This window comes from Rissa tridactyla, chromosome 1 (assembly GCF_028500815.1).
Source record: "Rissa tridactyla isolate bRisTri1 chromosome 1, bRisTri1.patW.cur.20221130, whole genome shotgun sequence".
In the NCBI taxonomy this organism is placed as follows: Eukaryota; Metazoa; Chordata; class Aves; order Charadriiformes; family Laridae; genus Rissa; species Rissa tridactyla.
In genome coordinates this window covers 147,137,323-147,164,479 of record NC_071466.1, presented here as the reverse complement: position 1 = coordinate 147,164,479, position 27,157 = coordinate 147,137,323, and the positions used below count along the sequence as shown (strand labels likewise).

At 39.1% G+C, this 27,157-nt stretch overlaps 1 protein-coding gene across 2 annotated transcripts in view; it reads left to right on the top strand.

The window, feature by feature from the left end:
* BCAT1 (branched chain amino acid transaminase 1) overlaps positions 1 to 27,157 on the top strand; it is a 58,356-nt gene that overhangs the window by 7,744 nt on the left and 23,455 nt on the right. For both annotated transcript variants that reach the window (XM_054218454.1, XM_054218462.1), the window contains exons 2-3: positions 10,371 to 10,442; positions 26,860 to 27,060. In XM_054218454.1, coding sequence (XP_054074429.1) covers positions 10,371 to 10,442; positions 26,860 to 27,060 — 273 coding nt within the window. The remainder of the gene's footprint in view (positions 1 to 10,370; positions 10,443 to 26,859; positions 27,061 to 27,157) is intronic.

Sequence of the window (27,157 nt, the reverse complement as noted above, 5' to 3'; positions counted from 1 at the left end):
AGCTTCCCTGAGATGATTTATATCTGCTTGGTATAGTGGATTGTGCCTTCTACCTTCTGTTGCAGCCACTGAAACTCATAAAGATCGAAAAGCAAGAGAAGTCCCTGCTGGGTAGCTCTGTTCCTAGTGCCCTTTACATCAAGAGGAAAGCTTCAGCTTCCTTTCTACTTTGTTGAATTGTGTCCAGTTAAATCAAATTAAGGCAGTGTTTGAACACACAGCAAAAGACATGTCACAAGGATATAACCCAGGCTTTGGTAAAAGCCAGGGAGAGATCTCCCATTACTTCAAACCAATTATGCCAGGCTTAAAACCCACTGGAGCTAGTACAGGCAGGTCTTCTGCAGCCAGCAGCTGTGTGCTGTTACAGAAGAAGCTTGCATAGGGCATAGCTCTGAGTAGAATGCACAGCCAAAATCACATTAGTCATTTACACTTGTTCTTCTTCCTTGAGAAGAATTGTAATGGAACTGATGGGTAAGTCTCTATAAGGAAGAGGAGCTACAGGTTTAGTTCCTGGGGAGCTGAGCACACCCTAGTCTGGCACCTGTCCACCTCCAAGGGAATTCTCTGAAGCAACCAGTGTGAGGTATTCTGGTGGGATAACCTATGCCTAAATTTCCTGCCTGTAGAGGAGACAGATATTTCTAGCTTCCTTCACTTAGGGGTTGTGACTGTAGAGCCAGTATTAATTTTTAAGGCTTCCAGGTATTACAGTGAGAAGATTAGTTTAAAGCTTATAAATAATGAAGGTCTCAGTTCTTTATCTGGAACAAACAGTAAAATAACTGCAAACATCACAGAAACTAACCCACCATTGGAATTCAAGAGAAAGCACAATATTTGCAACTTCTTTAGCCAAAGCCTGATGTCTTTCTGTTTTATTTTTTCTGTTCTGGCTTGCATCACCCGTTTCAAGAGACCTACTCAATCCACTCTAAGCTTTGAGAGCTCAAGTCTGGGTCCTCCTACAACATTGTAGCCGAACGTCCAGTCAGAACAAACATCCACCTCTATACCGTTCTGCCTGCAAGCAAAAAATGGGGACAATGCTCAGCCATTTGGAAAGACCAACATAGCAAAGAGGCACTTTTATAAGGAGTAATCCTGCAGTATTGAGGCCATTCAGATCCCCAGGTTAGATAGCTGCTGCCATGCTTTATCAGCTTCATCTGTTGGACGCTTAACTGCTAAACAAACCTCTTGAGAAGCGGGGAACAGGCAATAACTGCACTAACAGCCTAACACAATACAGAAAAGTCATGCTGCTTATGCTTTTGCACCACTGGCGTTTGATAGTCAGTGATTAATTAAGTAGGCCATGCAAAGTTATCAGGACTAGATGTGATACCAAGCCAGAATATGTCTGCCCTTTACAGACCAGCAGCCATGTGCACAGTTGCATAATGTTTTATTGTACTTAGTGTTATTTGAGAGCCAGCTGTGTAAGTTACTGTTTTATTATCTCTAGTTGGACTGTATACAGGACTTGTGGTGAAAAAAGTAACTTCTGTCTCCTCCAAAAGCTTTTTTTTTTCCCTCAGAGCTTTTGTTTTCAGCGTGTGATTCATCATTGCTCAGCATCTTATGTAAACCTTTATTCCAGTGCAAAATGGACTTAAATGGGACACGGTCTAAGCACTCTGAGAATAGCTACAAATGACCCCTTATACAGGCCAGTGATTCAGGCCTGACTCTGTGTTTCTCCTGGTTCCACTGTAGTTATCAGGGAACTTGCAAAGAGGAGTATGTCCTTAAATACAGGTTTTCATCTGCTAGCTCTTTTCTTTAAGCATGTCAGTTCTCATTTTGGAATCCATCACTGCGTCTGCTGTGCTTTGGTGTTGTTTTGGGTTTTTTTTCCCCTAGGAGTCTACAATGATTTATTTGCAAACTGCAGAAGCTTTGGTGTCTGGCGCTAAATTGTCTCCTTCCAGTTCTAAACCATCAGTAACTGTTCAGACAATGATTTTATTTGTTTCTCCTGTGTATGCCTTCATGTTCACATTATCGTTTGGTAATTGCATCAAGCCACTTGCCTTGGTCATCAGCTGCAGGATGTGAGTGTAGTTTCCACCATCAGGGAATTTCACAAATGAATTGTAAGCTATGTTTTATGCATCTTTAAATCAGATATGTACTTTTACCTGCACAGCTGTCTCAGGATAAAAAATATAGGTAGTATAACTGAATCCCTGAGGAAAATAAGCAGGGTAATTTTTATTGTGCTTAGGCCCATCTTTGCTGGTATAACAGTGCAGTTAAAAATGCATCCCATAGCTCTGCTTAACTTCACTATAAAATCTTAAAATGTGAGTTTAGTACCTGGCATTATAGAGTACATGGGCAAAAAGAAATGTTAGAGAAAACATAATGAATACCAGCTTCCTTGTGGTTAACAGCAAAGCCCTTTTACAGTGGAAGGGAAATTATGTAATAGTATTTGTACCCTTTCTTGTTGCCAATTTGATGTAAAAGATCTCATATCAATGAGAACTGAGCCTTAATACAGTAAAACCATGGTTACTTTTAGAATTTTCATTTATGTTGTTTGAGTCATAACCATAACACGTTGCCATAAGACACTATATAGTTAGAAAACAGTCAGATGAATTTATAGCACAAATAGATCCAGTTGGTTGCTTTAACATGTTTTTATTTATGCCATTCTAGCAAACAATGCACTTGTTAAAAACCTAATTAATGCTAGAGCAGAAAAACAAACCAACAAAAGGGGCACTTAGAGACACTGTTCATAGGAGTTAGAGATGGAAGAGCTCCATTAGGTCATCTGCCTATTCCCCTAATAGAAGGAGGCTGTTTTCCTCAATCAGAAGGGGAGAGTCGGTGAACTGAGCAAGAGGATAAAGGCAGAGGAAATGGCACTGGGGAGTGACAGAGAAACAAGAGGGTCATAGGAAGCAAAACAAACAAGAACAGTATGTGCAGTGGGCTTAGAAATCAAGGTTAAATCACGTTGCATTTAGAGGTCATTCACGAAGAGGATTTCTTTAGAGTACTTGCCTTTTTCTGTAAAGAAACTAGGAAGGCATATTGTATGGTTGTGCAGGAAATGTATTAAGACAGAACTAACTTGAATGAAGGGACACCATGCAGAGAAGTACAGCTGCTTTACATCCTGTATTGGATGGGGCTGTGGTAGGTTTTCAGTATTTTTCAAATGGGAAAGATCACACTTTAAACTCCATGTTGCATTAGTGTAATTCACAGCACATGTTGTAAATTTTCTGAAATATCTGGCAAAATAATTTTAGCCTGAAGCTGAGATTCAGATTCTCTTTAGAGTTAGTTAGAACAAATTCATCTATTTTCTATTCCTGGTGAACTCCTTTTTTCCCTTTAGCCTTCTTGATAATCCAGTTTGTCAAACTGTTCCACACCTTCTTTTTGGATTTCAGAAGTAGTTATCCTTCATCTTGCCTAGCCTTGCTACCTTTCCTGTGAACTGATACGAGCTTTCTTGTACAACGGGTTAGGCATTACTGAACTCATTCAAATATTAATTTAAGCACTGAGTCAAAAAATCGGCACTATTTCCTAGAAAAGTTTCTCACCTGAGTGCTGACTGCAATGACTTTGCTTTGGCAACATTGTCCTGCATTTATTTAATGTTGTGAAATGAACTTGGCCAGGTTTTAGAGTTGTGATATAGCTATAAATGTTACCAAATATGAATCTTGGATGGACTAGCTGACTATTTTCATTTCTTTATGTTGTCTGTTTTAAGTTTTTTCTAATGAATAAGTTGTGCTCATATAATATGAATTGTCTTTTATTTAAACATAATAAAAACAGTGATACTTTTTTTTAAGAGGAACACATTTCAGTTTTATTCAAACTACTTAAATTGCTTTAAATTGAACTAAATAAACTGCTCAAGCCAGAAGATAAGTGCCTGCACAGTCTTTTGGACTAATTTAATGATAATCTATTTAAATTCAACCTTAATTTATGCAATGCAGCTTTCTTAGATAAAGAAACTCTTGTATGTTCTAAGCCCTGATGCTTTTACTGTGATGCAAAATTATCATTAAATAATGTGGAAGCTTTCTTTTTCTGCTATGTTAGTTGCCTTGTATTTTTCTTCATTGTTATGTTTAAGTAACATTAGTGCCAGCTCAAGGTTGAACAAGCAGCCACAGTAAGATGATGATGCCCATCCGACAAGGCATCAGGGCAGATATATGCTAGGTAAGAGTAGTCTTAAAGAAGTGTGTTGGAAGTGTGGAAATCAACACAAATGAGAATTTTTGGTGAGCTAAGTAAAAAGCTTAGCACTGAGACTGTGTATGCCAAATAGTCCTTTTTTTTGTTTGTTTTATTTTGCATTTTTTTGTGTTGTCGTCTCCTCCATCCCAGGTGCTGATCTGTGCATACATTGAGGTGTATCATTGGAGTTGCTCTGGCATTTGTGCTGTACATGTTCTTTGAATTCATTATTGAAGACCGGCAAGCCAATATATGGGGAGTGCTTCAACCTAACAAACAAAGATACCTCAAAGATCTCTGTTTGGCTTGATGTGTGGTTAGAAGTACAATTTAAGAATTAGTCTTCTTGCTCCTTCTGTCTTGATTTTGAAAAAAGTAGATTTAAAAGAAGTTGTGTGCCATGATAGCATGCCATGCTATCATGTAAATGACTCAGCCCAATGAACGTACTTGGTGACGCTTGCATGGTGACACATATATATGTGTATGTTCATGTCCATATACATATAATATAAAGACAGTATTAAAATATTTTTATATCATGCAACCATTCCCATGACAGCTGAGGTAAACATGCCTTGCTACTACATTCCATAAGTGAGCTTCCTGAGCTCTGGAAGTCTTTCATAAATGTTGCTAAGTAAATATCTTTTTAGTTGATATTAAAAATAGTGCTGTATGACTCGGCCCTGCAGCAATATTCACAATTTCTCTCTCAGTCTGACAGTGGGTGGATTTATTTTTTTTTTTTTTTTTTTTTAAGCTGTGAACATCGTTACTGTTTTTTCTGCAAATTCATCTTTTATGTGGTGTGGCTGCCAAGTTGTATTAACATTTCCTAGGGGCAGATGAAAACTGTTTTGAAGTCATGGAAGTGTTTTATATGACTAGCAATACACAGAAGATGTGGCATTTCTGCATGTTGGACTGTATTTTATACCTGGAACAGAAAGGCAACTCTGATTTGTGTGGGTTTGAAAGCCAAAGTACCTGTCATCACGCACCTGATTTGGCTCACCTGTAGGCAGTACCATAGTATAAGTCAGTCATGTATTGAATTTATTGATCTGCTAGATTCCTAGAATCTGATAAGTATTCTGATTACATTATCCAGTGTAAATTAGAGTATGAAATATTTTGTAAACACTTAATAGCCAGAAACAAGCACAGGAAAAAGCAGTAAGACACTGTTTTAGCTTGGAGAAACGTCTCAGAAAGGAATTTCTTCATTGAAAACTGTTTTTCATATGACTTCTGACTGAAAGAAAACTCCCACTCCATCTTTGCTGGGGCCTGATGAGTTCTACAAGGCAGTCTTGGTTTTTAAGTTTCTCTGCATAGCGGAAGATGGGGTTGCCTCAGTAGAAGGAACTCTATGCAGCCATAGCTGTGTACCTGTGGCTTATTTGCTGCTTTGGGTTCTCGTCTTCCATGAATAGCCAATGCCTGCTAACAAAGCAATGTCTACAATTCTTTTGTGGGCATGAAACTGGGTTTTCTGATGTCCCCTGTTACTATTAGTACTCTAACAAAGGCATTGGTGCTACGATGAAATTCTCACTCGGAGTGAAGACATCGGAGTTGTCTGTGGGCTGCCTTGGATAAGCATGCACCGGTGAAACCCAAAAGATGACTAAGAATTTTATGAAACTGCAGATCTTGAGTTGTTTTGATTTCCTCTCTGAAAGTGTGAACCTTGTAGAAATTATTTGCAATTTATTCCTTTACTCCTACCTTCCACTAGGGAAAGTTTTCTGTTTCCCAGTGGTAAGAAGAGTTATCAAACAACATTGAAAATTAAGTGAGCACTGAACGGATGAAAGAATTAGATTTCTTTGAAAAAGGGTGACAAAATACATGGCATATAGATGTAACTGCAAATTATTCAAAATTTTTTTGGGGGGCGAACAGGTGCAAGTTTTTTTTTTTATTAAATACTGTCATACACCATAGGCTAAAGAAGTGTGGTTTGCAGCTTAAGTTTACAGTGATGAAGCTTCTGATAATCTTCGGCTCCTGTTTCATAACTGAGGATGAGCCTGTGGGATAATGGGGTAGCTAAAACCTAAGAAGACCAGTTTGACAAAGGATCTGGTAGAATTGCAGTTTATAGAACAGATAATCCCAAACAAGAACTAAGACATTGCTGCTATCACTGGGTCTCAAAAAGCACCAAATGTGAGGGCACGGGAAGACAGACTCATGTACTCTAGGGAGTTTAGGGCGGAAATGGGCCTATTTTTGTAGCAGAAGGTCCTTTCAGATGAAGGACAAGTGGTCTAACTGCATAAAACAGGTAGATTCTCAGTCTTGAAGAAGCTGTGAGATGAAGGAGGATACTCTAAAAGATGAGCATAACTAGAGGCATGGCAAAATGCTAGTAGTGAAGTTGATTGCAGGTCAATTCTTTAGCTACAAGGTCTCATGCCCATAACAGAATAGCAGTTAGAGAAGGTGTACCAAAGACATCAGGGAAAGCCAAGAGGAATTGATTAGAGCATCCTGATGCTAAAAGATGTTGAAAATATATATGTTTAATGCATTCTGAGGACCAAATGCAGGAGTTGAATGTTCAGGTTTGGGAAAGCTCTAGCCAAAGTGCAGGTGACAAGTGTCAAATACAAAATTTCCAAAAGTGCTGGTAAGTGTTACACACACAATGGATCTTCACATGTTGGGAGAAGACTAAACCCCCTAAAGCGTACCTCTTCTTTATGTAAGAGTTAAATTGGAAGTAAGTACCACTATTATCCAACTGAGCATATTGTGATTCCTTTTGCAAATAATAACGGATTTGCAATGATTATTATAGCATTGAGATCTTCTATAAAAGTAAACCCAGAATTACTCATCGCCAGGTCTTTATTTTAGTAGTGTTTCCAGTGATACAATGACACATGAAACCCATTTTTAAAGAAAATTTAATCTAGTGCAACGCTTTACACTTTTTTTCTCATACAAGCTTTACAGTAATGATAAAATCAATGTGAAATTTCATTATTTTTGAAGGAAAACTGTGAAATACTGTCTTACTTCCAATTTAGAAAAAGCAGTTACATATACTATAAAGAAAATGTTAGCTCTACACTACAACATAGGAAATACTGTCATGCTTGTGTAATTGCATAGCAACTTGATATAGGCTTAAGTGACTTTTGAGGAGACATTGACCCAGTGGCTCAAATGTATCTTTAGGATAACATCAGTGTTTCAATGGATGCAGCTTTATATCTACTATGCTATTAAACAGAAAGGGCAAATTTATACTTGGCATATCTCCATTGGCAGTGTTGGCACTAAACCACGGAGTAATTTTCCCTGTTGCATATAACAACATGTTTCAGATTTAAAAGCCATGGAGCCATTAAAATATGACTCCATCAATTAGAAAGTAATTGTGGTATGTCTTTCTAGTGCTGAGGGATTAACTCAATTTAATCTCAGTGTGGTTAACAAAGGCAGTTAGCTACTTGCTTTAAATATGAGTTAAATCTGTAAAACATAATGCCTTCATGGAGAACAGGAATTGGCCCCAAGGCAGATGCCCCAAAAATGTTGACTTCATTGAGTTCAGTGGGAACCTTGAACTGAACAGCAACATGATCAAGCTCCTCCGGGCTGTTCCTGTAGGTGGTCCACGCTTGAAATTCACATACAAGTTTCGTATCTTTTTAAAGATCATGGAAGAGATTATTAAAATGTATCCAGCTTCAGACCTCTCTGTGTTGATGCCAACACTTGCTTTAGGGCAACTTCATAAAGCAGAGATGAGAAGAAACTGAAACATAAGAGTTGAGTATTTGTCAGTATTTGCTGTCACCAGTAATTATTATTAAAAAATCCAACTTTGCCTACTAGATTTTAGACAAAAGCCAGCAATGGAGCTGGAGCTGCTGGAGAAACTCTTGCTCCACAGCTGGCACTTACCATCCTGTTAGCTGGTAACCAGCACACTCTCCATCCTAATTCACTGCAGTGCAAAGAAAAATTAGTTGGCTTAATTCATCTGCAGAATACTTAATTATTATAAACTGATGGTGTCATGGAGGCCTTCAGGGATTTTACGATTCAATTTGGAAGTATTTGAACAATTACAGGGAAAGGAAGGACCTATCATACGGTGCTTAGTTCAGACTGTCCTTCAGTTTGGGTGACACTTTAGTCCTACTAGGGTCTGACACTGAATGCTATCATTGAACAGACTCTACCAAAAAGACTTGTCTTTCTGGAGAAAAAAAGCCCTAAGCTTTAAGGCAAATAAAACATATTTTTAATATGGTTTTAAGGTAAAGCGTATTGGTACATTGTAAAAGGATTTGTGATTTCTCTCAGCAGATCCTCCTTTAGTTGATAGGAAGGAGCCTGTAGCCGTGATTGCATGTCTCGCTGTAGAGGGTTAGAAAAAAAGAGGAACAGAAGGGTTAAAGCTGATGGTGAGAAAAGGCAGGAGGGATGTTATGGTCTCCCTGGGGCATTGGGGGGAGGGGAGAGGAAGTGAGATCTGCTGTGGCTGGGAGTTTTCTTTTCCTTTTGTTGGTAGCAAGCCTGCTGTCTGTTAAAGGTCCACTGAAGATACTGCTTGTCTTTTTATTTTCCAGTCTAGCATATCCCCAAGATCTGCAAAAACGGAAAAAATTCATGTTATTAGCCCTGTGCGTATCTTGCATCACAGCCCATGAGCCGTGTGGCCCCAGTCCTGGCCCCACAGTTTGGTGGCTGGCGTCTCCCCACCACTGCCATCCACCCTACACGCAGCCTTTCTGGTAGGGTGAGGGCTGCTCCCTCCTTAACAGCTTGGCACAGGGCACTCACAGGCTGACCACGAAGGGTTTCCTGTGCACCTCTTTCCTTCAGGGGATTACACTTTTGACCTGGGGCTTTCCCACCTGGGCTGGGACTTCCCACCCAAGATGCAGCAAGGCTGAAGGGTGACAGGAGTGGCAGCCACCAAGTGGTGAGCAGCCAGTGCAAATTCCTGCTAGGGCTTTTCCCTTTTGGGATTGAAAGCCCCTTGCCTGTCAGCCCTGGCAACAGCATCCCTTAGTGCCTCTCTCTCTCTGTCTCTTCTTTACCCCCTTAGACAGCCCCTTTGACAACCCTGACTCTTTCCCCATGCCCATGCATCTCTGGCCATCATCTAGTCATCCCTTCTGCCAGCACCTCCATCTTGCCAGTTGTACTTCCCTTAAGCCATCCTCCTGGCCATCCCCTTCATGGCCCATACCTCCAGGCAGTCTTGCTCCTGTCACCTTCCTCCCTCTCCCAGACCTCTGCCCCTACTTCACCTTTTCAGCCCTTTCCCAAAGGCTACTGGGAAACAAGAAATGCTATCAGGGCTGTATTTGTCTCCTTCACTCTATGCTGTTGGGTGTAATATGCATTTACGGGCCATTGGCAAGGAAGGTCTAGCTAGAGCAGGAAGGTCCACAAAGACGCTAGCCTGATGCTGTGGAAACTGGGGATCTTGCTTTTAGGTAGATGGCTTGCACCTGTCTGTGTTGTCCTCCTGTTGCTGAACAGAAGGATGCCTAGAACTATCACTCCTTTTCTTTCAGTTCTTTTCTAGCATGGTCAGTGGCAGAACCCTTAAGCTCAATGTAGTAGGTAATTCAAAATACTCTGATTATATATTTATATAGATGGGCATTCCTTATAACTGTCTTCATTTAATGAAGGATTTAACAAAAACAGTTCTTTCTCTTTTTCCCCCATTCTGCCTAGTTAAGCTTCTCTGAGAAAAAGCAAAAGCAAATCTGTTAGGTGGATGCTTTATTAGAGAAAGTGGGATCTGATGGAATTGTGTAAAATCACAATTTATTTATTCGGCTGTGAATAAAAGACCTGTGATGTTGTCCTTACCCTTCTGCACTTTAGAATGATAATCTGAACTAAGACATTGTCTCTCCTATAAAGCCCTGAAATGCAGTTGCACAAAATAATGCAACTGAAGTAAAACTAAAAACCCAGAAGGTGAAAAATTGTGCTAAGAAACTACCAAAAAGTTCTTGCTGATATACGTACTGATGACAAAGTCTGAGTGGTCATTCAATACAATCTGTCCCTAAAAAGAATTAACTGAATGTGTATGAACTTTTCTGCAATGTGCATTGAATTTGATCCTCTGTTTTCATTCCTTCTAGGGCTGTCAGAATGACTGCAAGGCTGGAGGATGTCCGGGAGAAACAGCAAAGCATGTAACTGAATCTTTCAAGGTATGTTTGTTAAAAAATGAGTGTCTGAAGCTTTTCAGTAGATGGTGCCAGACAGCATACATAGCATGGCAGTGATTGTTGTGCAGGCGTTCATAGCTACCGACACGCTTGAACGTCACAATTCTGTAAACAATTATGTAAGTTTTATTTGCTGAAAATATGTTGAATGTAGAAATTAAGAAGGTTACAAGAAAAACTTTAATATAATTCCACGTACTACCTAAAAGGTTAGTAGTCATTAAGCAAAAATTAAAATGGTATAGGTGATTTTGTTTTTAACTCTTACCTGCTTCAAAAGCAATAGAAATAAAGATTGATTCCCCCCATTAAGTTTTTTTTCCAAATAAAGTCTGTGTAATGGTCTATTATTTGTTAAACTTTGGCAATATGAATGGTATTCAAAAGTAGTTTTTTCCGTCTGGTATCAAAGTTGCAGAGCTAAGGATCTCAGAAGGACTCCAAAGCACACCACAGCTCTGGCACATTATCAGCGCTCAACAAACAAACAGGGCTGTGATAATAAGCAATGCTGAGCAGCTGCCAGGAACTAACATGAAAATGAATCCCTCTTTTTCTTTTTTCCTTTTTTTTTTTTTCTTATGCTTAGAACTGGGCTCAGTTAAGATATCAAGATATCACTTTTTCCTTCTGCCTCCTTACTGAAAGCAGTGCTAGTAACTAAGAGCTCATTTTAAACACTGTATGGACTCAGATGTCAACTTTTAATTTTCTATTGGAAGCGTAAAGCCCATCAGCATGTGCTTCCTTGAATTCCCTTTTTTTTTCTGCCTCTTTTAGATTTCTTTTGCCTTTATTCCTTATGTCACACATCCGTAATTCTTTCTCGCCCTCTCTTTTCCTGCTTTACAGTCTTTAAAAAGTCTCATCTATATTTTGCAGGTGTTTAAAAATAGTACCCAGAAAAAAGTGACCTCACTAGTGCTTTTTCAGCAGTTCCCTTCCTGTTATTGGTGACTATTGTCAGCAGTACATGAGATGACATTACAATGATACACTTTGTAACCGTCATGTTCTTCCTGATTTTTTTTGGGCAGTGTCACTGCTGAGCAGTCTTCTGAATTATGCTTAAGTAGTTATTTCCCTTTTAGTTGCCGGGCTTTAACCAGATATGGAAAATAAACGCTGCAGAAAATGTGTTGGACTCCTTGATAAGATTTATTCTGGTGCTGGTCTCATTACAAACAGCAAAGAATTTTTGAGACTCCACGACTACATGTGGCAACATGCCATTTAATTTCTTTTTCCCTGTTCTCAGCCCTTCCCAGTTCTTCTCTTCCTCATTTCTTTGCATTGTGTCTCTCTGGCAATTCTGCACAAGGAAGATTGAGGATGATTTTTCATCCAGAAGGTCTGATTCGGTAATCGTTGACAAAACCAGGCATGCAACGAGTTTTGAAACCCCAAGAATTCACAATTATGGAGTGCAGAGTTGTTTTGTGTATTCACCTTTAATAAATAGACAAGATAGATCCCAGTAGATTTGTTCAGTGGAGTGTGATAATGCATTAAAAAAAAAAAAATTGCTTTACAGAGAGGAGACTCTTGTGTAACCACGCTGTACTGTTTCCTTCTACTCTGACATAGTCCAGAAGGAAGATAGTCAGAGTGGTAACAAACTCTGACAGTGTTTGGGTTGTAGGTGAACTGGGCATAAACTAAGGCAAATTTAAACCAGATTTAATTATACCAGCAGTCGAGCAGGTGCCTTACCCAAGCTCCAAATACTGGGTGGCACAAAGTTGGATTTATTCCAGTTTTCTTTACATTGATACTTGTATGTCAGCCAGAATGGCAAATCATTGTAGTGGAGAGTCTATGTGAGGGGAAAAATATATTAGCAGGTGGGACAGATGGTCATAAAGGGAATAATACTAGGAAAAACAGCTGGCTCAGGCTGAAATCTAATTTGTAATTCTGTTCCTGCCTTATGGCTCTGTTTCTGAAGATTAGCCGCAGTCACCAGAAAGGGGTACAGTTTTATAGAAAATATGGTACTGTGGAGGGTGTTTGTATGAAAGTTATGATGGGAGTACAGGTACTGATTGCAGTGCCATGCATTATAATAATTATTTACAGTCTCTTTAATGTAATTGTCAAATTAAAAACTTTGTAAATGAAGGAAACAATAACACGAGACAATGACAAATAAAATAACCTGGATTCATTCTAGGGAACTTCACAAACACTTCTGTAGAAGACAGTTACAGTTACAATTTCAGAAACTATAGCTAGTATTTCAAAGGAATCAAGCTGACCCATGAGGCTGACTGTGCTGAAGAAAGCTGCAATTTTGTGCCAGTAACCTAAGTAATCCAAGATTGTGGGAATGCAGAAAACAGGGTACGGTTTTGTTTTATGCTTACATAAAACATATTGCTTAAAGTGGATGCTGCCCAACATTTGAATGCCAGATTAGCCTCTGAGGACATTTCTTTTTAGAATGCAATGCAATGCTTTTTAGGTGGGGTGAGCTTCTTTGAATTTTACTGCAATTTCTGCCTGACTTGGAAAGGTGGAGTCAGAGACTCCCCATACACTGGGAGGGAAGGAATGAACACTATCTACAGCTTCTAGCAAGCAGCGAGTCCCCCTGCTAGCTGCTCGCTGTTTTCGGTTCTCATGGGCTTCTCTTAACCCAATAGGTCAGAATTGGCACTTCGTTCATTTTAACTGCTACTGAACTACCTTAATTTGACTCCTGCAGTTAAAAATCTCATGCTGACAGGTCTGTGATTTGCAAGATACTTAATGCATCGCATTTAGAGCTGACATGTGACCAGTGATCTTGGAACTGATAAGAAACTTCGAAGGAAATAGTGATTATGCTAGAGTTTCCTGTATTGTAGAAAATGTCAAATCTCCAGGATTTATCTACCCAACTCCTTCCACTAGAGTGAAGTCTTCCTTCCTTCCCCAACTGGTGTATGCACATATTTTTATATATATTTATTTATTTAAATAACTGGCTGTGGATTGTAGCCATAACCTAAGAAGTTATACTTGTAGTTTTTGCCTGTTGTTAGCACTGGATCTCTAGGAGGGGAGTATGCGACCAGTAATGGAAAGTGCAGTCATTCTCTGTACCACTGAATGTATTTTGGAATGTTGAATCAAGAAATGCACATGTCTGGTTTTGCCCTTAGACATTTTTTTTGCATTCAGTAATACCATGAAATAGCACGCAGTTATGTCTAAGGCACTTAACGTTTATGATTAAAAATCTGGTAATTTTTTTAATGCATTCATTCTGCTTATTGTACTGTCACAAGACAGAATGAATGTTTTTTGGATAATGTAGCGGTCTATTTCCATATGTAACTCCAATTTGGTTTCTTTTAATGTGTGTATTAGCTCTGACTTTGAATTCATAATACTTGGTCTTAGGAAACTAAAGGCATCTGTAATTGCCTTTTCTTTCCTTCATGTTATCAATCCATATCCAGAAAGATAAATCTAGTTTTTATGTAACTTTTTTTCATGGAATACATTTTCTCTTTGAGAGGCTGATACGTGGCAGACTTTAAGAAGGTATTACCTACTCCTGTTATGTTTCACTGTGTTTTAATGACCTGAAGCTATGTAGAATTATTTGGGCATCTTAATGGTGCAAAGTTCAGTTCTTTTGTTTTAATTTTTAAGGGCCTATTTAGTGTATTGAAATGGTGCAGGCCTTCTAGGGCATACTGGCTAGTCTGCTACACCAAAGCAGAATAAAGTAGCTGTAGCTTACAAGTGGATCTGAATTGACTTGCTAATATGAAGACTTATGGTAGTGGAATGAAAAATGTTTAAGTGGAGCTCCTGTACCTGAATGGCTCCTTATGTTACTCTAAATACCTGTGAGTGTTCTCACACAGTCTTCTGCAGACTCAACCTTCCCAGGCTCTGAGCCAGTGGGACGTGAGCCGATGGCAGACTGGAAGCTGTATAGGCAGGTTTGTGCAGTGCTGCTCAAACTAATAATCCCTGGTGAGATCTTGGACTTGCTAGACTGAATACAGTGCTATGCTAATATGCTTGCATGGCTTCCAGTTTGGAGCTAGCTCATGTCTAGCTTTGTGAGACGCTGGATATAGTGAATTTTCTGTAACGATGTGTATTTTAGTATTTGTTTCTTGCATTGCTATAATGTTTTAGAGCCCAAGCTGTGATCTAGCTGACATTGTGATAGATATTGTACAAATTAGAACACAAAGATTATTTCCATGTTATAGGTATAGCCTACAAATAAACAACTAGAATCTCTGGCAGTTTTTCCACAGAATCTAAAGCTGTAGTGTATTTTACCTCTGGATGAAGTATGAAGAAACTGAAAATTTGTTTCCAGTGCAGGCATTTGTGATTCAAATTGAGAGACTGCCAGTGAAAGTTTTACAGACGTTGATCTTGTTCTTGGAGGTCTCTTCACACATATGTAGTTGTTCCTTGTAATAGGACCTTTAGTTGCATGTTTTAAAATGTGAAGTCTTTGCATGAAATGACTGTGAACTTGGTTGGCTCTATGCAAAACATACTGTGCTGATTCTGATTCTCTGCCTTGTTTCACGTTCTTGACAAATAATGCAATAACATTAAAGATAAAGAACAGGTCTTACCCTGGAAACATTAAAATTATAAATAAGGTAGTATTACAGGAGCAATCTATGCCATTAAGATGCAAGTTAAATGTTATTGCAGTATGCAGCGTTTCTTGTTATAGTGTAACAAGAATAGTTATACACTGTCTCTATATAGTGTGTATGTAGAGTTGGAAAATGCCCTTTTTTCTGCGGAGAAAGATACGCCTATTTTCAAAACAGTCTTTCAAATGAAAATCTGATTAATTATTGCATTTTCTATGTTTATATTAATGAAACTACATTACTGTGATTCATTACCATGTTTATGCTAATGAAACTCAAGTGCATCTGTAATTTGTGCCAAATATAGTGGGATATTGGATTCCTTACCCTGGGAACTGGGAGAGGGACCAATCCATTTTGAAATATTAGACAGTTTTAAGGTTTATTTTAGAAAACTATTATATATGTGAAAAGGTTGATAACAGAGACAAAGAATAAACAATTCTCCAACCCCCCCTTTTTTTTTTTAAAGAAGAAAATGGTTTCTTCCTTCCTCTGAAAAGCAAAGATTAAAACTGTATAAAATACCGAATAGTCTAATTTTTTGAAGCTACTTTTTAAAATCTGAACTAACTGACTCTATCACATTGGCACAACATTAGAGTTACACGGTGAAAGTTCCACTCCTTGAAGACTTTAGGAAGTACATAGCACTTCTCTTGTGTTTTCCTTTTATATCAGCAGTAGGTAAAGTTTCTGACATGCTCAAAGCATATGGATCAAGGGAACGCTGAAATGTTTTTGGAATGAGGACATATACGCATTGTAGTTACCACATTATGTACAAAGCTAATAAATATAAAGCAGTTTACATGGTTTATATATTTTCACATCTCTTCCTCTCCAGCTTGTTCTCAATTTGTCATTTTCTACTGACATCAATGAATTATTTACCTGGGCACTCAGTGAGTGTGACAGCTGTTGATTATTCTGTGGTTTTGGGATGGGGGGTTTGTTAGGAGATTGCCCTGTGTTTCTGTTTAAAATTCTATATTAGACCCCATTTTAAATCTTGATTGATCAGGACATTTCCTTTATGTTTATGTGAAGTTGAATGAGGAAAAACTTATTACAGAAATTTACCAATATTTGATGCTGTGATGAGCAGTAGCTCCCCAAAATGTGTATATAGGAAAGCTGCTTTTATATAAACTGCCTTGAAGCAGTAAAAGAAAGATGATCAATTGGATGTCTATATGTATGTGTGTGTGTATGTATAATGTTACACAATAAGGCATCTCCAAATATTTTGTGTCTTAGAACCATAGGGTATCTAGTCCATCCTCCCGCTAAAAGTGGGATCAGGTCAGCTGTGGCTTTGTTGAATGCAGTGCTGCGCTAATCTATTTAAGAAAATGTTTTTTCCTCATGTCCAGTCTGAACCTCCTAAGCTACTACTGTATCAGTTACCATTTTGTAGGTCATCTCCATATTATTTCCATGGAAGTACATAGCTGTAGCCACTGTTAGATCAGGATCCCAAGCTAGAGACCGATTCTGTTGTTGCCATAACAGTATTTAGCATTTGTGGACTGGGTGTTACTTTAGAAAAGGTCATTCTGATTTTATCTTGATTTCAGCTGAATCTATTCACTCTAGCTTTTCATCAATGGCTACAATTATTTGCTTTTTGTCATGTGTTGCATCAAAAAAGATTGGTGAGTAATAATATTACTAGACCTCAGTGCCTTCATATTACTGGATTATGCCTCCTACCGGGGTATGTATATGCTGCAGAATTACTTCAGGTGATTTACAATCAAATCCATTCCCTCATCTTCATCTGCGAGAGGAAAACCAGCTACAGCATAGAAAAGATTGAGTGGTTTCTGTGGTATTCTGCGTCCACACAGGCATTGCACAAACTCTTTTGAATGTTACTAATAATAGCTGGGCAAGACTGACTTATGTATCTGCTGCTTTCATTCCAGTTATTAGGAAAGTATGGGTCTAGGTCACAGTAATGATCAACACACAGTGCACTTGCAGTTGAGTGTCCTGTTTTGATGAGAGAGAGAAGAAACAAAGCCCAATATGTGTTAATGAATGTTTTCTACGGTGGTTGTTGGCTGCTAAGAGAAAGAGGCTTTCCTGAAGGAGACCATTCAAGTTGCATGCACTGGTGGAGGGTACGCTAATGCAGCTTAGTATTGTTGATGGCTCCACTTGGCACATCCATGGTTCTAAATCAAGCTTGTTATCACAGAGTAGCAGCAGTAGAGTCACTGCTTCAGGATCATAGTAGCCAAGAAATGCTGCTGAGCAACGATAGTGCTGTGAAAATAATTCACCCTAACTCTTCCATGGTATGTTAAGGGCTGATTGCCCAACAGTCTGCAATTAGGTTTCTCATGCCATCAGGAACGCATCTATAATTGTGGCATTTGAGATCTGTGGCAGCTCTATGCAGTTTTAGCTTGGTGGCACGTAGTTCAGTGTTTCTCTTCAGGTGGGTAATTCCTTCAAATAGTTGGCAGGCCTTTAGTAAATAGGTTTTCTAAGCTGTAGTAGAGAACCTGATTGTCCCATTATCTGAAACTGTAGGACTTGCAAGTAAAGCTAATTGTCATCAGCAAATAACAGGACCTTTTAGCCAAGATAAATAGAAGATACTAGTAAAACAGCCAGGGGGCAATTTGGCTGAGTTGGTTTATAGCACAAAGAAAGTGATGCTTTATCTTCTTTTTAACTAGGAGCTTAAGATATAATTGATGTCTGTAAAAGCACAGAAATTGTACTAGACTTCTGGAAATACCATTTGACTTGTATCTTTTTCTGGGTTTATTTTTCCTAAGATGAAGAATTGCTTTTAAAATGCAGGGCTTTAGCACCATATAATGATTCCCAAGGTAAAGTATCCGACTCCCAAAACTTACAAAATCCATGGCGTCCATACCTATTTTCAAGAATTTTCAAATTTTTATGCCATTGTGATATCAAGTTCCCAGATTTGATATTAAATGGGGTTTTTTTTGCTAAACACAAATGAATAGGAGCTACAATTTAGGAAGAGAATTTAGACTTCTTGTTTTTTCCCATAGGATTCTATTGGCCTTTCTGCTTGCTTTTGAGATTATTTTTCTATCCTAATTCTCATGAACTAACAGTCTAGAGAGCTGGAAGAGATTTATCTTAATCCCATACTAGTTCCCATTTCTAGGAAAGTACTGAATGAAATGAATTGGCAAAATGTGGCAGTTTCAGTGACAGATCAAACATTGAAATTTATAGCAATTTGTAAATTTACCTTCTGTCTACCAGTATGAGAGGGAGATGGGAGAAGGAAAAAAGGCAGGTGTGGTTAACTGAATGTTTGTAATTATTCCTGTAACCTCTGTGTAAGAAACTGTGCCATGAAAGCATTTTATATTCCCAAAAGTTTTTGAAATTCCATATGAAATGATAAATTCTGAATGCCTTCATTCCATGAATCCACTTCCCTGCATGTCTGCAAGCTTATTAAAATCAGGGTAAGAAGATTTAATTGCAACTGCACTGGATTTGGACGTGTGAGATTATGATTCTATTTTTGGCTATTCCACATAACATGTTTGTGACTGACCAGGCTACTTAGGTGAAATAGTTCCAGCTTGAGTTTGTCTGAAATTTAGTTTACAATTCATTTCTTCCTTCAATATGGCTATCTTTTTAGAAAAACTTAGATGTAAATATCTCAATTTTTGTTTCACTTTTTTTGTGTGGAATAGAAATGACAGTGTTACCTGAACGAGGAGACAATAGCATCTTATATCTTTATGGACCAAATTTATAAGTTTTGTTTTCATACAGTATTATTTGACCATCTAAAACACTGTGCCGCTGTACAGAAATGTGGTATTGGTGAAATGTCACAGATTTCTCTATTCCAGTTTTGTGTCGCAGGCCAGTGTGAGCCCTCAGCTTGTGTTAGGCTCAAACCTTCTCCCAGGCAAACTCTTTCTAAAAATGGAACATTGTGTTTATGCTACAATAAAGAAATACAGTGGTTGTGAGGCAAGGAGTAGCACAGCATCAGGAATTGCATTAACCAGGCCAACAGATCTTTTGAGAAGAAGCAGCATATACTAATAGTGAACAATATTAATAGTGTAATTAATCAATGTGTTCCATTAGTGAAGAATGCTCCTAGTTTTGCATTTATGGAAATGTTTGAGTCTATGAGAGGACTTTCTGTGCAAGGAATTGGGCTATTACTAAATTGCAGTCTGTGATTTCCCTTTTCATTTTATATGGAATTGCTTTTTTCTAATCAAAAGCCCAGGTATATCTACACTGCAGACATGAAGTGCAGTTGCACGGCCAAAGAGGATTTTTATACAGCTAACCTGACAAGCAGTAACAGTGAGCTACAGCAATGTGTTTTTCAGTCCAGTGCAATGACTGCGTTAAAGCTTGCTTATACTTCCTCCCTATTCACCCCTTCTGATCACCCCACTTGGTTAACTGGAACAGCTGTTAGCAAACAGAAATAGTTTATATGACCAAAATGTAATAATGTGTCCAGTTTCTGTTCCTGTGTTTAATAGTTTTATCAGCATCTTGATGGTTTATATTTTAAAGAGTTAGTCATATCTGAAATGTTTTATAAAATTCTTTGATAGATGAGATACTAGATGACTGTCTTCTGCAGACCTGAAAATACCATTTGCTGAAGTAGAGGAGATAGACCCCATTAAAATCAATAGATGGTTTCCTTAAGATTTCCTTAATAACAGGTAGAAGGTTTCCTTAGAATCTGTAGCAACCCCATTTTCATCTTTCTTAACTTTAAAAATACATATCTTCTGAAACATGTGTCAGTGGAGAACAGACTAATGAGTAAGGGACAAAAAAAACCAAAAACAAAACAAAAAAAAAAAAACAAAAAACCAAAAAAAACCCAAAAAAAAACCCCCCAAAAAACCCCAAACCAAACCCAAACCCATTACTAGTCCATTTAATTTTCCTGAAGCAGTAGAAATGGGTGAGATTTGGGTAATTTTGCCTCCCTTACAATCCAAATTCCTACAAAGATGGAGGAAGGGGTCTTGAATAACTTAAATGGGCTTTAGATCAAATCAATGGGAGTTGGGGCAGGGCAGCATTTCGGCAACATATGGGAAAACTCTTAAAACTTAGTGCCATTGAAATCAATGATATTATGCATTATCCATGTGCTTGAGTGTTTTGTAGGGCAAGATTGATTTCTTCAATGCTTTCTCTCCAGTCTAGCTGGACTGCAGCTTTCCAATATCTTTATTTCCCTTCTGGCATGTTTTAGGAGCTTCAGACTGCATTTTGAGCTGTGCTGCCCTAGGTGCCGTTTTCGTTCCCTAAGGCAAGAAGTTTATGTCAATCCCAACCACTTATCTCTTCTCTTGTTAGAGCAGGTTTACTTCCCTGCCTATTGCTCCAAATCAAACATTCCTGCGTCAGAGCTGCAGCATCCGTTAGGTCAGGGGAAAGGTTAAAGGAGTCAACAATATGTTGCACTCTTCTCCTTTTCTTCCCATTGCTTGCAGAGTGTAGCAGGAGCTCATTCTTTGGTTTGACAAATATTTGATAAATATCTGTTATGAATAGTTTAGGTAGAAGCCTTGCAGAGGATGGACTAGCCAAAGTCCTTCCAGCCATATTTTCTGTAACTTCCATGATTGACTCACAACTGATTCAGAGCCTCGACTCCCTTGTGCTTTGCGTTTGTTCTGTGCGTTGTTACCCAGTGTACAGTCAACCTGATGCAATGATTCCAGGGCTCAGTCCAATTACAGGTGCTAACATACTGTCAGACGAAGTCTCAGGGAAGCTTTATGTTGAAAGATTTCTGGGTATTTTCCCTGGGGTTGCAGAAGATATTTTGTTATATTTTGTTTCTCTTTATTTTTTTTGTAGTAGGAAGATTAGGGCTTTCGTCCTGCTCAGATCTTATTATATTTTGGCACACTTTCCATTCTCAACCCTCAGGCTCTGCTGTAAATTTAAAGTAGTAATGATGGTAAAGTGATTATAGCATAGCTTATATTAATATTACTTTTTATACTTACAAGCTAGTAATAGATTTCTAAGAATTTATTTAACTGTCTTATTCTGCTGTGAGTTGACAGAATTATTATTGTTTATGCTATTTCTATTATAGACTTCATTATTGTGATCAGAGCCATACAGGGCTTAGCCCTATACAGAAAACGGTGGTCTCTGCCCCAGAAAACCAGCAGTCTTTTCCAAAGAACGTGGGGATGGGAAAAGAAACAAATCCACAGACCGTGGTTTACCCAAGGCCTGTAGGACATAAATCTCTTTTTTAGTCAAGTAGGTGCTGCTGTTTTGTCAAGCTGAGATCACTGCTCAGGGCAGCAGGAAAACCTCTGTCACCTGCAGCTCGATGTCTAAAAGCAATGGAGCTGAATGAGTTGAAGGAGAAAGGTGGTAGCTGGCTCATTGGCTGCAAAACTAAAAAAAAAAACTTGTTTATGAGAAGAGAGGCTTTCAGCTTCCAGAGGTGAACAAGACACTTTCTTCAGCCTCGTTAGTATCCTCAACCTAGTTGCCCACCACTGTTTCTCTTCAGCAGCTGAAAACTCCTCTCCTCAGCCTGTCATATAGGAGGAGCCTCAGGTTCAGAAGGCATAGTGGGGTGAAAGTAGCTGCTTCAGCAGAAATAATGACTTCCTGGGACAGAGATATGTGTGCTGGGGAGAGCCCAAAAGCAATTATGAGGGTGCAACAGCCATAAAGACTGAACAGCAGGAAAACAACTTCCCCATTCCTGGAGCCCTTCTCAAAACTGTTCTGTCTAGTCCCAGCCTCGTTCTCTCAAACTCCTCCTGGCTACACTTTGTTACCTTTCCCCTTTATAGTAATTCCTCACACTCTTAGTCTGTCTCCTTCTCAAAGTTTGCTCTGCTACCACAACCACATTTTGCTGTACACAAGTGCAAGGGCAAAACCAATTTATTCGATTTTGCCTATGCTTCTGCCTCTGCTATTGCATCAGAAGGCCCTGATCTTTCCTAGGATATGCTTACAAACTCAGCATCAGTAATAAAAAATAATAATTGCAGTTGCTTTGTGATCTTGAATGAATCACCTTGGCTGGAAGTCAAGGAGGTTACTTATTTCATCAGAATAGATTACAGTCAGTCTTCCTGAGTGGCTGGTAATATCTTGAGGATCTCTGCTGAAACTTGCTGTTACAGTTAGGTAACTTGTAAGCTATTTTACAGCTGAGGCTGCCAGTTCTGTTTTTACTCAAGTAAGTGATAGAAATGCTTGGGCCAGCACAGTGTTTAGAAAAGTTTGGGTATATCAAATGAATTACACCTGTTACAGCTGCTCAACCTACTGCTTATAGTCTAGTAGTTTCAGTGCAGTGAAAATAAGTTGCAGCTGAGGGTCCTTTGGGAAGGTATTGGCAAAACTTAATGGAAAGAGTAGGACAAAATATTTACTTGTCATCTGCACCTATTCAAGACAGCTCCCTGGGGTAAGAAAGGTAGGAGTGTAGTAATGAGAGTAACAGTTCTGGCCAGAGGCTGCTGTCAGTTCCAAATCCACTTGAGGCTATTGCAAAGGCTGGGTAGAATAAGCATTAAACTGACATCTTGGCTAGAAGCACCAGAATGTCTCACTACAGCTTTGGCTAAAATTGACACCGAACAGCACGTCACTTTTAATTTGACCTAGCTCATAATTGACAAGATCTGTTTGGATCAAATGATGAATTTTAGTTTCAGGAGGTCACAATATATCTTCTTTGCTTGGGCTGGGTAAAGCTTTGCTCTGGAAGACGTTACATTGGAATCAGCAGGCACTTTTCAGATGAGGGGCTATTCAAAAAAGTGTGTCTGGTTTGAGACAGTAGCAATTTGTAGGTGCAGCATTTAAGCTCTGAAAATCAACAGTATCCAGCTGGTTTCCACACCATTTCATTTTGCCTACCATAGGCAGGGCAATCTCGTTCTTCCTATTTCTTACCAGAGTGCCCTGGGCTGGGACCTAGGCACGTATATTTGTATGTACTGGGCTGCTGTGACATGCAGAGTTTGTGGGGCTGGAACTACGTCTTTGTCATTTTACTTTAGGCAACAGGGGCCAAACAGCTGCACTTAATAAACTGTGTGCCACATCTGTTTCTTTCTTTATCTCCCTTATCCTTTTCTTCCCTGCATTTACCGGTTCTCCTTCCAGTTTAATGGTTTTATTAGGCAGCAGCATTAGAAGGTGCTTGAGAGCACGTTGATAAACAAAGCAAGCAAAACACAAACCTAGTTGAAAATTGCCCTTTGTATTGGCAGTACAAACAGTGGAGATCTGGATGGGTGTTAATGCATCCTTAATGCTGCTTTCAGGGCTGTTGACAAAGGAAAGAAATAAATTGCTGTTTATAAAGGTCATAGGTGATACCATGGTAGCACCGTGATATGTTTTTTTTTTTAATGAGTGATTAAAGTAATAGGCATTGATACTTAATCAGCACTCCTGGTATTAGTCACCTAGCCTTGCTCTGCTCTCTTTTTGTGGGTTTTTCTGGGTGTTTGGTTTCCCCAGCACCACAAAATGCTGGGGCAAGTTAAGCCAAAAGGGTCTGTGGGCCAAGGAAGATGTTATGTAGTAGATTTTATCACTCAGGGACCTAGAAGAGGTTGAGGGTGCTGGTAATACTTCGTGCTGCACATCACACTGTGGGAGAGAGTACTCCAGAGATGGATTCTTCAACTCCCTCATCCTGCCCCGCCATCCGCCTCCATGGAAAAAAAAGATTTAATCTATTGCAGCGCTTCATGGTGTCTTGACATAAAAAGCGTTAGGATTCTGAAAGATTCAGGTGATTTTGCACGCTGTTAACTTGCATTACTCACTGCTTGGCAAAAAGAGGGAGAAAAATACATAGAACGAATATGGGGCAAGAGCCTTAAGAAAGGATCTTAAGAAAGTAATGGCCAAAAAAGATATCTTAAATGCCTCTTCTGAGAGCTTAACAAGATTATAAGGATCAGGAAAATTGTCTTTTTGCCAGTTTCATGATTGTTGCCCTACTGATCTATGCAGGTTAGCCTATATGTGTGGTCTTCTGCAGGGTATTCCTACTGTTGTTTGAAGAAAGTGTTGTACCTGAAGGTCAAGTGTTGTACCTGATGTTGTTGAGTCAGCTGTTTGCAAAATGCCTGAATAAAAGATGGTTTCCCTAAATGCTGAAAGGAATAAGAAACAACAGGCGGACTTCTTATTCAGAGTGTGCAGCTCCAGGGAACCTCTGTGGTCCAGAAACTATCTGCTTCCTTTGTGGATAAGCATCATAACTACCTACCTCTCTAGGCTTTCTGCCTTCAAGTGACTCAACCTGCAATCCAGTCCAGGAATTTCTGTTTGTGACTGCAGAAGGTCCCCAATCCTTGGCGCTGAGAGCTAAGCGGTGTGGGCTACCTCTCTGAGACATAGGCACTGCTGTGTGAGCGCCTATCACACAGAAGTAGCTGTTTTATTGAACTCGCAGGAGTGAGCGCTTGGCCCACATCTTACCTCTAATGAACCAGCATAGGATATGGGACCCTGGATCTGGGACCCTCTTTGTATTAACCATTAGAGCATAACAGTGTGCTTGTATTTGCTCAGCATAATTTTATTGAATTATCACTCACATGACAGAGACTCTGCCCAAGGCTCTCTTGAACCCCAGAACTCCAAGTCTGGAGAAATATCTTTGGTGACAAAACTGGGTCAAAGAAAGCCCAAATGCTCCCAAGTGAGCGTGTTTCTTCACTTGTGGCCGCAGCTCACTGTTCCCTCTACGTGTGCTTGTGGGCCTGTGAGAAAAGCCACATTAAAATCTTTCTCCATCCTTAAAGTAAAAGTTATTTGTTAACCCAGATGAGTTTAGCAAGCTGTTTTATAGTGCTGCCTTTCAACTAGTTGTGCTAGCACAACCGAGGAAGTGGAACACTGAGGAATAAAAGCAGAAATCGGCACACTGATGGGAGTTCTGGGAGATGAACTTCCATGTGATAATTCTGGTCCCCAGGCCAGTTTATTGTAAGGATAATTACCTTAATGAAAGTGACCTGAGATGAGATAGAAGCCTTGACTAGCTGACCCAGTGGCTGACCACTGACAGCGGGTGTTTTTTAGAAGGTGTGATTCTGTCCAGAGATAAAGCAGAATTTTAACTGGGTTCTACACCCTTGCTTAAGCCCCATTGACATCCTGCTCCTGTATAAGCGTTTTCCTGAGCTGAGTCTCGCATTGTGGATAATTGCAAACATTCCTTTGTGGCTTTTATTTTGAACCATGCTCTTCTGTGATATCTTTTCTTCCAGAGCGCATGATAAGAGGTTGTCAGGTAAAATACATTTTTATTTTCAAGACATCACTAAGTAGTGCTTTTCCCATTGGCACATTCACTGTCAGCAGGATAAAGGGTACTCTAAAGAGTTAAGATGAGTAATTGTTGTTTCATCAGATTATGTATTAGTTCAACCAGGCTAATGCACTGTAATATCTAGGCAAGCCCTATAATTGGAGATAGTTTGAAACAAGCTTTTAGCTATTCATGTTCTCCAGCTCTAAGTTAATTTCACATCTAATCCATTAAGACAAAACAAAACCAAACCAAAAAAAACCACCAAACCAACCAGTCAATAAAACTCAGGCCATTTTTAATTAAAGACATCTTGAAAATCAGTTTGTTTACAAAGACAGGGGTGTGTGTTCTTTTTCAAAAACTAGTCAGTGATATCTTTTGCAGAACTACTTTTTTTAGTGCACGTGCAAATCATTTGAACAATAGTCTGAACTACCTGTGTTCCAGTCTATTCTGTATGTACCCAACACTCAGGAGTAAGACTTCACTTGGGGGTCTGTCATAAGGTCAGTGCTTTCTGAGTCACATCAGGAAGGAAAATGGAGCTTCAAATACAATTCTTTGTTGAATTCTTCCTTGCCCTTCTGTCCAGCACAGTTTAAATGCTCAGATGACATAGAAAGAGAACGGAGAAGGTGGATCAAGACTCTGCCTGCTTCATAGCCCTCTCTAGTTGTTTAGTCCCTATCTGTGTATAAAAGGGGAGTGCCAGAGATCCTGCTTTCCTTCTTCCCTTGCTGTTCTTAAGGATGATTCACACCTAACGAGCTCCTACAAAGAAAATTAACTCTATCCCAGCCAAAACTAGTACAAAAAACTGTGCTGCATTCCTGAAGCTAGTCATGGCTTGTACGAGAAAGTCTCTACAGTTAATCATGCAGGGAAACATTTAGCCGCCTTTGCTAATGGGATCTTTCTAGGAAAATATGATTGTGATTAAATAAGCTAGTGTGACCCAAGTAATCTGCTGACTGCTGGCTCTGATCTCTCACGTTGGTTTTATGCATTAGAGGAAAATCAGCGTAACATATCTACTTAGTCCTGAGGGGGATTAATTTCTGATGATTGGCTTATGTTCTGAGGTACAGCAATTTGGTGTTTCTGTGAACTTGTATAGATGTATTAATCTAAATGTCCAAGAAATTTTCATCTGCTAATTTTAAGGTTTTATATCTTGTCCTGCTTCCTCCACTTAGCAGTGCTTCAAAATATGCTAACTACTTCTGGTATAAGCAGCTGTGTATATTTATGTGTGCATACACAGTATGAATACTTCGCCAGCTACTTAGAGGTTAGCCGCCTTTAACCATTCTGTCATTAAATGTCCCTACAGATAAAATATTGCATTTGTTCATGTTCCCTGATGCACAATAATTTTTAAATCGGTCTGACTTAATTATTTTTATACACTTCATTTTTTTTCTTCATGTTCCTTCAGGCTTCAGACTTGATTATCACCCCAGCTACAACTTTCAAGGAAAAACCAGACCCCAATGGTTTGGTATTTGGAACTGTGTTCACTGATAATATGCTGACAATTGAGTGGTCCTTGGCTTCAGGATGGGAGAAACCTTATATTAAGCCACTTGAGAACCTTTCGTTGCATCCAGCCTCCTCATCTCTGCATTATGCTGTAGAAGTGAGTACTGAATTGATTTGGAAACTGCTATTTTGTTTCAGTAGCTCATGAAGCTAACGTAATACATAGCTAATGGATAATAGCTTTGTAATACAAG